The sequence below is a fragment of the Cannabis sativa genome, chromosome 8 (assembly GCF_029168945.1).
Source record: "Cannabis sativa cultivar Pink pepper isolate KNU-18-1 chromosome 8, ASM2916894v1, whole genome shotgun sequence".
NCBI lineage: Eukaryota > Viridiplantae > Streptophyta > Magnoliopsida > Rosales > Cannabaceae > Cannabis > Cannabis sativa.
Genome location: NC_083608.1, coordinates 37,452,671 through 37,466,057, shown reverse-complemented (window position 1 = coordinate 37,466,057; position 13,387 = coordinate 37,452,671). Strand labels below are relative to the sequence as shown.

The 13,387-nt window shown below is 35.8% G+C and overlaps 1 protein-coding gene across 1 annotated transcript; it reads right to left on the bottom strand.

The window, feature by feature from the left end:
• Nucleotides 1–1,623: 1,623 nt before the first annotated feature.
• LOC133030592 (uncharacterized) lies at nucleotides 1,624–4,701 on the bottom strand. The gene is made up of 4 exons (XM_061103384.1): nucleotides 3,378–4,701; nucleotides 3,102–3,229; nucleotides 2,794–3,057; nucleotides 1,624–2,673 (listed from the first exon to the last, which is right to left on the bottom strand). The coding sequence occupies exons 1-4, from the start codon at nucleotides 4,699–4,701 to the stop codon at nucleotides 1,624–1,626; spliced, it is 2,766 nt and encodes a 921-aa protein (XP_060959367.1).
• Nucleotides 4,702–13,387: the final 8,686 nt, after the last annotated feature.

Genomic DNA, 13,387 nt, shown 5'->3' with positions numbered 1-13,387 from the left:
AAGTTGAGCACCTATAGACACATGAGTAATAGTCAACAATTTAGATTCAACCATATGTCTAATGAAATGATAACGTATGTCTATATGTTTGGTACGTGAATGCTGAACTGGGTTTTTGGAAATGTTAATGGCACTTGTACTATCACAATATAGGACCAATGAGTTTTGTGGAAACCCATAATCAGTAACCATCTTATTAAGCCAGATCAGTTGAGTACAACAGCTTCCAGCTGCTATATACTCAGCTTCTGCAGTGGAAAGGGAAATTGAATTTTGTTTTTTGCTTAACCATGACACAAGATTATTTCCCAAGTAAAAACACCCTCCCGAGGTACTTTTCCTATCATCTAAGCTCCCAGCCCAATCAGAGTCACTGTATCCAACAATGGACATGTTGGTATCTCTGGAATACCACAAGCCAAACTCTGAAGTTCCAGATAGGTATTTAAAAATACGCTTAACAGCAAATAGATGAGACTGTTTGGGATTAGCTTGATATCGAGCACATAAGCCTACACTAAAGCAAATATCAGGTCTACTGGCTGTCAAGTAAAGAAGACTACCTATCATCCCTCTATATAGGGTGGGATCAACAGACTCACCAGACTCGTCTCTGCTAAGTTTGGTAGTAGTACTTAAAGGGGTAGGGGCATGTTTAGTGTGATCTAAGCCAAACTTCTCAAGCATTTTTCTAACATATTTGGATTGTGAGATAAAAATACCCTAATCAGTTTGCTTAATTTGTAAACCTAGAAAGAAACTCAGATCCCCTATAAGACTCATTTCAAATTCACTAGTCATGAGATCAACAAATTTGACAACTTCCTTTTCACAAGTAGACCCAAAAATGATGTCATCTACATAAATTTGAGCTACAAAGATACCTGGTTGCAAGAGTTTAATAAAGAGAGTGTTATCAGCAGTACCTCTAGCAAACCCATTTGCTAGAAGGAATGAGATTAACCTGTCATACCATGCTCTAGGAGCTTGTTTAAGCCCATATAGAGCTTTCTTGAGTTTATAGACATGCTCAGGGAAGTTTGGGTCCTCAAATCCTTTGGGTTGTTTCACATATACCTCCTCCTGTAGAACTCCATTGAGAAAGGCACTTATGACATCCATTTGGTGAAGCTTGAATTTCAGAAAACATGCCACAACCAACAGTAACCGAATAGACTCAAGCCTAGCCACGGGGGCAAAAGTTTCTTCAAAATCGACCCCTTCCACTTGATTGTAGCCTTGTGCAACTAGCCTGGCCTTATTTCGAACCACTGTCCCGAACTCATCTGATTTATTCTTGAAGAGCCATTTGGTTCCTATAATGTTTACTCCATCAGGTTTAGGAACTAAGATCCACACTCTGTTTCTTTTGAACTGCCCCATTTCATCCTGCATTGCATTATTCCAGAATTCATCCAGAAGAGCCTCAGTTACATTTTGAGGTTCTACCAGAGACACATAGCAAGCAAATGCAATAACATTTAACACCTTGCGACGAGTGACCATAGTGGCATTCGGGTCCCCAATGACAATTGTGGGATGATGAGCTTTTTGTATCCAAGACGGTGGACCTTTCTTATATAATCGAGAGTGAGGAGAAGACACTGTATCCTTGCTGTTAGGCTAAGGTGCTGAGATGGCTTCATCTCCCATAGAATCAACAGATGAGGTACCACCATTTTCAGATGAGACTGGTTGGCTTTCAGATGGTGTTATCTCTGGTGTTTCTTGATTAAGTGGAGCCAGAGGGAGTGATGGGATACATGGGTCATGGGAATCTTCCTCTCCAGATCCAGACCCATTGTCTGACACCTCCAAATCATCAAACTTTACATTCATTGATTCCATGACTGTGAAAGTTCGTTTGTTGTACACCCTATACGCACGGTTGTTAGTTGAGTATCCAAGAAAAATTCCTTCATCATTCCGAGCATCAAATTTTCCAAGATGATCACGATCATTCAGTATGTAACAGGTACACCCAAATATATGTACATGGCTCAGATTAGGAGTCTTGCCTTTCCACAGTTCGTAAGGAGTTTGAGATGCACCAGTTCTCAAATGAACTCGATTGCAAATATAACATGCAGTATTCACAGCTTCGGCCAAAAACCGGATAGCCACTCCCTTTGCATACAACATAACCCGAGCCATCTCCTGAAGAGTTCTATTTTTTCGTTCCACTATCCCATTCTGCTGTGGAGTCTTAGGTGCAGAGAACTCGTGGCTAATACCCACTTTATTACAGAATTGAGCAAATATGTCGTTTTCAAATTCCTTCCCATGATCGCTTCTGACCCGATAAACCTTGCCAATGGTGACACCCTTTTCATTTTGCAGCTGCAGACAAAGAGAGGAGAAGGCCCCAAAGGTGTCTGATTTTTCTGTAAGGAAGTTTACCCAAGTATATCTTGAGAAGTCATCCACACACACCATCACATATCTTTTCCCCGCAATGCTTGCAGTTTGCATTGGGCCCATCAGATCAACATGAACTAATTCCAGTACTTTGGAAGTAAGTAGGGCATTTATAGGAGGATGAGAAGACTTAATTTGTTTACCTTGTTGGCAGGGACCACACACACGATCTCTTCCCAATCTGAATTCAGGAATCCCTTGGACAGCTATATGGAGACAATTTTCTTCAGGTCTCTGTAGTTTAGATGCCCAAGTCTGTAGTGCCATAAGTCAGGTTTATCCAAGAACTAATTCCAGTACTTTGGAAGTAAGTAGGGCATTTATAGGAGGATGAGAAGACTTAATTTGTTTACCTTGTTGGCAGGGACCACACACACGATCTCTTCCCAATCTGAATTCAGGAATCCCTTGGACAGCTTTGATGGAGACAATTTTCTTCAGGTCTCTGTAGTTTAGATGCCCAAGTCTGTAGTGCCATAAGTCAGGTTTATCCAAGAACACCCTGTGGCATTTCACTTGATTGGATAGGACATAGCAGTGATCTGTCGTTCTGTTCTCTGTGAGAACTGTTTTCCCTCCAGATGAGACTAAGCATTGTGTCTTGGTGAAGTTCACATCATAGTTAACATCACTAGTTGGCTGATGCTAATTAGGTTTGCTTTCAGTCCTTTTACAAATAGCACTCCAGTCAGAGGGAAGACATCTGAGAGATCTAGATCACCCTGCCCCATTATCTCCCCTTTATTTCCATCACCAAAGGTGACAAAACCTTCTTTGGATGAATGAAAGTTATGAAGATCATTGCAGGAACCTGTCATGTGTCGTGAGCATCCACTATCAAAATACCAGCAGTTATCTTTCATAGCTGACAAGGAGGTATGGGCAACAAGAGCCAGATTTTCACGTTTGGATTTCCTCTTTCTTCTTAGGTCCATGTTGAGGGGCAAAAGAGAAGTTACCTTGGCCAGATTTCCTATTGATAATGTTTGTCAAGTAAGTTCGGAGTTTGTAACATCTAGGCCTGATGTGGCCTCTTTTATTGCAGAAATGACACGTTGGAACAAATCGATCAGCCTGTTTGACCCTTGATTTTTCACTAACAGGACCTCTTTTGACAGAGTTGGGCTTAGATTCATCAGGTATTATCTCCGGTTGATCATCCTTGATAGTAGGAGAGGCAGACACAAACTTTATTTTATCACCAGAGGATGAAGCTGAGTTATCTTCAATAGTCAAATCATGCCCTTGATTGTATAACAGTTTGTATCCAATAGAGATTCTGTCTCCATACGGCTTCTGATTTTGGAGAGCTTGATTCAGGGCAGCAGTGCCCGAGAGAACATGAGAAAGAGATTGCTTAGCTCTCACAAGTTCAGAAGTCAATTTGTATATCCCACTATCTTTGGAACACAGCTCCAATGTCATCTTCTTGAGTTTATCTTCTAGTTCACATTTACTATCATCAAGAGCTTTGTTCAAATCCTGTAGTTCCTTCACTCTCTTAGCCATATAGCTCCATTGTGTAAACATTTCCTCATAAGCCTTATTCTTCTCATCAACTGTTGATTCAGAATCAGACAAGGTGTCATCTCCCTCAACTTCTTCAGGGACAGATTCTCTGACCATAAATGCCATTACAGACTTATCATCCTTAGATTCATCACTAGACTCTTCTTCTTCACTATCACTCCATGTGACAGCCAAGGCCTTCTTTTTCTTAAGAGTATTTGCACATTCTGCCTGTATGTGGCCAAAACCTGAACATTCGTGACATTGAATCCCTTTTCCTTTCTTTTCTGATTGTTGAGACTGTCTGTTAGGACCAGGGAAGTTCCTTCTAGAAGTATTTTCCTTATTACCAGGATTAGTTTTCTTGAAGTTCTTCTTTAAGAATCGAGCATAATTTTTCGCCAGAAGGGCCAGATTAGCATCTGTAAAAGATTCAGACAAATCAACTTCTTTAGAGTTCTCTTCCTTATGGATAAAAGCAACTCCCATTTCAGTTTTCTCCTTCTCATAAATCTTGGTTTTCTTCCATTTCTCCCATCTCTCAAGAGTTAACTCATAATTTTGGAGTGACCCAATCAATTCATCTAGATCAAGGGCTTCAATATCCCTGCTTTCTTCAATAGACGTTACTTTGGACATGAATCTTTTTGGAAGAACACCAAGTAGCTTTCTCACCAATTTCTTGTTGGAGTAAATTTTGCCAAGAGCATAGGATTCATTAGAAATGTCACACAACTTAGCATTAAATTCTGAGACGGATTCATCTTCCTCCATTGACAGATTCTCAAAGGATTTTGCTAGAGATCGAAGTCGAGCCTTTTTAACAGCATCGGTTCCCTCATTCTTGATTTTTCAGCTTTTTCCAAGCATCTTTGGCAACTTCACAGTTCCAGATAACTTTCAGCTGATTAGTCAAGACAACATTGAAGAGGGCATGTAGAGCTTTGGAATTGAAATTAGCTCGTTCCATTTCGTCAGTAGTCCATTCACTGGATTTTTTGATCTTGTCTCCTTCCTCGTCAGTAACAATAGGAGGTGACCAGCCTTCGGCAACTGCCATCCAGACTCGTTCATCCATAGCCTTCAAGAAAGCTCTCATCTTCGTCTTCCAATAGGGATAGTTAGAACCTTCCAGCATGGGGGGTCTGGAAGTTGATCTTCCTTCTCTGAACATTTCCATTTCAGGTAGATCTGCACACACTTAGCAAAGAACTTTGTTGCACAACGAGATGAGACTCGTGGTGGGTCAGTTTTCCAGAAAATTACAGAATAAAGATTGACAGAGAAACTTAAACGATGTGCAGAAAATAGGACAAATCCAAGATCACAATTTCTTTACATGAAAAAGTTAGCTCTGATACCAATTGAAAGTCCTAATTACTACAAGTTCTAATTGATGATTCTTAACAGAGTAATTCTATGTTATGAACTGAACTTAAAATCAATGAACACAGAATTTACAAGCTTCCTCTACATTGGAAACGCATTCCAACCGAGTAGTGCTTGGGTTCCCTTGAACCGGGTACAGTAACTTTCACTAAACAATCAATTCAATTACAATTTCCAGTTCTGATTCTTCAAATCAAACAATGTAATCTAAATTGACTTTTATACAAAGTTACCTAATGCTTGAACAACCTCAAGCTTTGAGATCTAAACACATTTAGATCTCAGTACACAAGAAACACACAGCTGAACCACCTTCAGCAAAGTAATCTGAACTCCTTTCAGATCAAGCAGATTCGAACTCCATCTTCAACCTCAGGAAGATCTCTGGAATTTCTCTCTGCAAACTACAAAACAGAAAACAAAAAGAAGTTGTGCCCTAGCAGAGCAAGAATCAAGAAAATGATTCTAACCGAAGAGAGTTAGTTAGAACAACGATCCAATGAATTTATATCCTAAAGATAATAAAATCTGACTAACTAACCAACCAGCAAAGTACAGCTGGCACAAACTAACAAACACGCAGAAAGCTCACATGGCACTAAAATGCACTTAGTGAAATCAGATGCAACTAACTACAGAAAAGATGTTTATACAAACAAAAACTGATGCAGATATACTAAACAAAAGCAATATCTAATTTGCCACACAAAACATGACACTTACAGCCTCCACAGTATTCAAAGGATGCAATCTGGTGTTCTTACATTTAACACAAGGACAAAAAATTCTTCCATCACAATCTATGTGTTTAGATGCAAGTGCCATAAAGACTTGGAGACCTTCCCAATAAGTTAGATTTTTACGATTTCTCATGGTCACCCAAGACTTATCGATTGTCATCTACCAAAAAATTTACTTTAAAAAAATCAAATTGCCTAATGTAACCAAAATTTTATAATTTTAGGTACTAATTGAACTAACGGTAATCTTATGTCATTTTATGAAACTTTTTTAACTTTTATTTTAAATATTTATTATCAACTAAATAATTTTATTTATTAATTATTATTTTTCAAAATTACTTAATTTTAGAAATAATTTCATTAAATTTTTTAAATAATTTTTCATTTAAAATATAACTTGGTAACATTCTTTTAAAAATTACAAACTTATTATAAATTATTAAAACATAATTTTATTTAATAATCTCAATATTTTAACAAATTTTTTTTATTTAAATTATTTTTAATTAATTAAATAATATATTATTTATCTAATTTTTTTAAGTCTTTTTATTGTAAAGATTTTTTAATTATTAAATTAATTACTTATTTTATTATTAATTATTTATTATTATTTTTTTAAAAAAAAAATATACATGAAAAAATTTAGTTAAATTACTTAATTTTAGAATTAATTTCATTAAATTTTTTTAAATAATTATTAATTTAAATAATTTTTCATTTTAAATATAACTCCATGTCTTGAAGTCCATTATCAACCAAAGACTGTTGAAAACCTTGGATTAAAAAATCAGGATACCTCTTACCGCCCATTTTGTCATTATGAGATAAAATATTGTTAAGATCACCCATCACACACCATGGTAGATTAGAACGAGTAGCAAGAGTATGTAACAGATTCCAAGTAGAAGCACACCTACTCCTATTCGGTTCCCCATACACACCAGTGAAACGCCATTCCTGCACACCTTCAGAAGCAACTCTCACATCTATATAAGCATCAGAAAACCCAAACAAAGACACTTCATCCTCAATTTTCCATAACAACACAATACCTTCACTCCTACCATTGACATCTACGATTATCATGCCATCAAATCCCAACGTCACACGCACTCTCCATGTCTAAGAACGATTGGATAGAGTCTCACTGAAAAACACAATATTGGGCTTCTTTTGGATCACTAGATCCTTAAGGAATTGTAAAGTCCATGGGTTCCCAAGCTAATGGCAATTCTAAGATAAAATATTCATAATGATTGGTGGGCGTGGACACCAGTACCCACCAAACTCAAGTTTTTTGAACCATTTACCTCTTCACCCGTTGCCACATCACCCCTCACATCGGCCCCATCAATATCTTCCAAAGCCATTATTCTTCTCCTCTTCGTGTCAAGAACCAAAAGAAAAGTCTCCTCATTGATATCATTAGATATTTCCTTATTCTTAGCAGCTGGTAAGATATCTTCCACAATTAATTATAGGATCCCCATTAACAACCTTTGATGATCCTATCCCTACCTCACGTTGACCCGAAGTTTCTTCCACTATCATCGAACCCGACCCCAACACACAACGATTCCTCTCAACCATTTCCATCGTAGACCAAGACACCTCACCACGAGCCATGGTTTTTGCTACAGAATCATCGTCCATGGCAGCATTAAACTGCTTAAGCCATTTAGCTTTGATCATGTGGTTTCTACGTATAGGTCTCACTCGTATCCATTCCCCATATGGCTTGATTATCTAACCCTCTCCAACCTCGAAACACCGTGGACAAAAGCTTTCGGAATGTCCCATAATTCCACAAATAAAGCAGAAAGTGGAGAGATATTCATACTTAAAGTTAGTCCAGAACTCGATCCCACGGTATTGCGAAGCTTCTTACGTCTTTTTAATGGCTTTGTAACATTCAAAGTCACACGAACATGAAGATAATCCCGCCATAAGCCCATAAAATTCCTTTTATCCAATTGAACAAACTTCCCAATATAGTTTGCGACATCCTTAACAACCGTAGCAGTTTTAAACTCCGGTCTAAGATCATGCAATTGCACCCACATATCAACTTCATTCAAGGTAACCAATCTTGGATTTTCCCCTCGCTGCAACCTTTTAAAAATTAATAAGAACCTATTAAAAGTCCAAGGGCTTCGATTCATTATACTTTGGATGTCAATCTCATGATAAAATTGAAAGAGATAGCGATTACTATCCAATTCCTTGATAAACATTCCCTTCCTCGGCTGCCACAATGAAGCCATCATATGTTGCATAGCCTCAAAATCAATTTGTCTTTCAGTCAAGAACTTTCCAACGATACACCACCTGTCATCATAGTCATTACCATCCATAGCACTAGCATCAGAAGACAAGATAGCCTCCTCCTCCTCCACAATAGGAATATGCACCCCTATACCGTCTTCCATAATCGTACTACAACCAGCAGAATCCCGAAAGTGACAAATAAAACAAGAACCAACAAAAATCGAACCAGAAAAAACTAAAAGGAAAAACAAAAGAACCATGTTAAAAGACAAGACTAATGGGAAAACCTAATTAGTTTCAACACATAAAACTAATAATTTTAACCCCATAAAAATAATAATTGGACTTAAACTAATAACAGTAAATTAATAAATGAAACCAAAAACTAAAAACAGTAAATTAAACAAAAAAACGAAAGTCAAAACTAATAACAGTAAACAGTAAATAACAAAGAACACTCCAAATCATTCAAGATCACGGAAGCAGAGTCATCTGTCGTCGATCAACAACGAAACTCTCCTAGGCCGAACGACACTCCTGAACAGTTATCGTAGAAACTCCTAGACGAAAAAACGACACTCCTGGACTCGTCGACACGCAGGCAATGATCCTAGACTCGTCGATGCGCTGGCGACACTCCTGGACTCGTCTACACGCCAGCGACGCACCTAGACTCATCTACATGCCAGCGACGCTCCTAGACTCGCCTGTACGGTTATCGCAAAGCTTCTCGCCTTCTCGCCCCTCAACTCGTTGACTCGCCTGTAAGTTTCTCTCTCCTTGGTATTACGTGGTGACGTGGCAGAAGCTTCTCGATTTCACTACTACAAATTACACTATTCACGTCGGTCAACTCTACTGTTCATTTTTTTGACCGACGTGAATAGTAGGTCATGTATTTATGTGAGTGTTTAAAACTGACACTAAAAAACCATTATTTGTGTTTGTGGTATATTAGACGCTAATAAGATAATCGAGGAGAAAAAGAAAACTTAAAAATTTATTGATGTTCAGCGTCAGTTTTTAATGGTCGAGTATGACTCACGAAATGGCCTATTTCCTTTAAACCTAACTCGCAAAATCAGCTACCACTATTCATTCTCTTTCCAAATCAGGTTGCTTTGCTGATTTTCGACCTTCTTTTCCCTTAATCAACGACGAGTGGTCCTCATCTCCCCCGTCATTCCCCTTTCTCTGTGCGCCTCTCACCCCCAGTCAATCTCTCCCCTCTGTTTATTATTTCTTCTCTCTGAAGTCGGCACTGTACAGGTTCAACCTCTCTCTCATTAAGACCTCTCTTTTTCGCCATTCGACACCCTGTGGGGTTAGTCTTTACAAACTTTTTTTTTTCTGCTTAATGTTTTGTACTGGTTAGATATGTTTGGTAGGGAGTGAGTTCTCGCTTCATGAATTTTTAATCATTTTTTTTTTTATTTTGCTTGGATCTGAGTTGTCGGTGAGTGAAAGAAGTTTTCATCTTTTCTTGAGCCTTTTCGAAAAGGTAAGGGGTGTATTGTTCATGTGGAGTCAAAGTTTTAAATTGTTCTTTCATTTTGGTGTTAATTCCAGTGGTGAATGCAATTTTCCTAAAAAAACATTATCTTAGCTATGTGATTTATCTATTTTTGTTTCTCGAGAAACCATTGCAAAACACTTGAACTAATTTATATGTATACAAAATTCAGGATTCTAAGCTGTATTTTAGGAATTAATCAGTATTGAATGCTTAATGGAGCTAGATTTTGGCTAATTTAGATTACATTTTTTTTATTTGGTTAATCAGTTGGAGGAAACTTTCAGCGATGTTGGTGCGATTCGGCAGTGTTTCATGGTTACACAAGAGGGTAAGCTAAACTCTGCTCTGAGTTGCATTGAATTAAAAATTAATGGTGGTGTTTATGGTGAATGAATCTTCATTGTATATTTTTATTTCAAATACTTAGCAAATGTGGTTTTAACCAATGTACTGTATCATTGTTGTGTATCTGCTGTTTGTCTTTGTATAGAAGAGTTTGTGATACTTGTGTTCAATTATGCAGAATTTTATAAATCTCTCTCTCTCTCTCTCTCTCTCTCTCTCTCTCTCTCTCTCTCTCTCTCTCTCTCTCTCTCTCTCTCTCTCTCTCTCTCTCTCTCTCTCTCTCTCTCTCTCTCTCTCTCTCTCTCTCTCTCTCTCTCTCTCCGTTTTTTGTTTTTTGTTCAATCTGCTATCTTATTTATTTTCCATTCATATAAATACAAACCTTGTTACGTTTCCAAGAAAACAAAGTCCTATATTGTATCGCCGCTCTTTGTTTTTCTTTTGGTTTTGTATGCAAATACTCTGGTCTGGTGTATGCAGTTCCATTTTTCCTCGATGGTGTTCTAAGGTTTCTTTCTAAATTTTAGAACAATATATTTCTGGGCAGTGTCTTTGGAATCATTGGTTTTGGAATTGGACTGCCTCTTGGTCTCTTTATTGGGCTCTTCTTCTTTATTTACTCCAAGCCCAAGAAAGTTGAGGTAATGTATATAAATGTGTATATGTATATGTCATATGTCTTCTTAAAGGAGTTCATATAAGTCATGAATATGTTTGAAATGGTAAACTGGTTACTTTACCTTTTAGTCTTTCAACATTTATATCTAAAGTTCTACTTTTTTCTTAAGGAACTTAGTATTAAAAATTTGTTAAAGGAAATGGATTGGTATGAGTAGTATTCAATATTCTGACCCTCTTATAAAAATTTTCTGTTATAATTTTGTGCTCTTGAGAAACCCTTCCTGTAATAATTCTGTATCATGTGTTCTTTATAAGGAATTATTCTCTATGAGCATTTCCTCTCTTGTTCACACCATCTAGAGTTGAATTTTGAATGCTTAGTCTTATTCTTTTTTGTAAATAAGAAAAAGGTATTCATGATAGTATTGTTGAATACTTGAATACTAGTACTACTATTAAGGTGGCTCTAGCTATACAAATGTATTGTTGTACTGATTTTTCATATAATTAGTTTCATTTCAGGTTCACCCTTGTATTTATGACTTGATAATTTTAATTTCGTGATGTATAATCATATTTTTGTAGTTTAATTCTCAAAATCTATATGTTTCCCTTTCAAGCTAGTCTAATTTATTTACCTTAACTTTTTTATGCTATATGTTCTTAACCAGTGATTTAAGATTAGAGATTCTGTAGGTTTATTTGTTATTGCTTACTATTTTATTGGGGAAATAATATGATAATTGTTAATTTATCTAATGCTTAATAAAAAAAAAATAGTCTATGTGTTATACTTGATCTTTCTATACGATCAGCAGCAATGTTAATTTAACTTTTTTATGTTGTATGTTCTTTAGATGTTACGCTTGGAGTTCCTCGTATCAAAGAAATCATTAACGGAGCCAAAAGAATTAGTACTCCCATTATCACTTCAGCGCTAGAGTGTGACGATAATGTAAATGCAGCGAGGATAGTAAGAGGTCAGATGGAGAAAATAAGTTTGGGCCAGGTATGTAACATTTTTCCTACATCACTATTTTTGCTATTTGACATTTATCATAGCTTCTTTCCAGTTCCACATATTCATGTTCTTAAGTTGGTAGAATTATTATTATTATATTCAAATATCTTCAACAGAAGTATGTTTCAAACTATTTTTCTCTTATTCTGCACATTGCAAAGAGTATAAAGGTTGTGATAACTTCAAGATCAGTATCTGTAACGGTCATGCTTGACATGGAGACGATTAAGGATGCAATGCTGTCTATAAATGCTTACTTAGTTCAAGATTCAATATTACGAACTCCAAGAATTAAACTGAAGAGCAAGAGGTGAAAATCACTCAATAATATTTTTGTTGAAGAATCTTCTTATTGTTTCGTTTAACACTTAATAACATATCTTAATATTTAATTGACATATATTTTGCAGCATAGTAAGCCAATATTGATCTTAATTTCTCTCTTTCTATGTTTTGAGTACATTTATTATTTATGTACACTGCTATAGTATATGTTGATTTCATTTTTACAGTTAATAATAGTTCTAATAATGAAGATACTGCAGTTGATATTTCTTTATCAAAGAAACTGTTATGTCCTAGTTATTTATGCTTTCTATATATAATTCATTGTTTTACATTTTCTATGCTTTTGTATTTTCACTTTTAAATGACATGAAATTTCTAAAAATTAATTATAGTGGCAGGAGCATAAATTTCCTTGCAATAATAATATACAAACAATGATGAAGATGGACTACTACATCAAATATGAAGTTTAGGAGTTCATAATCGAGTGGGTGGGTTGTCCTTTGTATTTCTCGAGGTTAGTATTGTAGCTCATAATTTACTTTGTCTTTCAAAGTTAGTGCCATTTGAATTGGGATTATTCCCCCTTGTGTTAATCAAGCCATGAGACTTGATTATCCTAATCATGTGTAATTTTTATATTAAGTGATTAGTTAATAGAATTGATTATTAATTTTATATAAGTTTTAAAAATGTTATTTTAACTTTTTTTTTTGTATTATGTATGTACTATTATATAGAATTATTTTAAAATTTGATAATGCAAGTGAGAAAAATTGTATGAAAATTTGCAATTTTTTCTTACCTACATTTGTGCTTCATTTTATAAGTGACGCAATAAGTAAAAAAAAAAGTATTTTGGCAATTGATATGGTATTTTTGAACCGACGTAATAAATGTTTTGTGATAGTTTTAAAATGTCATAAACCATTTAGTGTCATTTCGAAACCGACGCATAAGATAAAATAGAAAAGTAAATCTTTTATGTCGGTTATTATAAATGTTGAAAATTGTTTTTTGCGTCGTTTTGAAAATGACGCTAATAAAAAATTATTTGCGATTACGGTATATACGTCGGTTTTTTAACCAACGTAAATTCTTTAAATGACACTTAAAAACCGACGGGAATTATACTTTTTGTAGTAGTGTTTGAAAAGTGTTGATTGGAAAATATATTCTAATTAAAGAGTGTTATGATGATTTTTTAAGGGATAGCGAGAAAGAAAAGACCGCACTAAGAAAATGTAAAAAAATCTAATAATAATT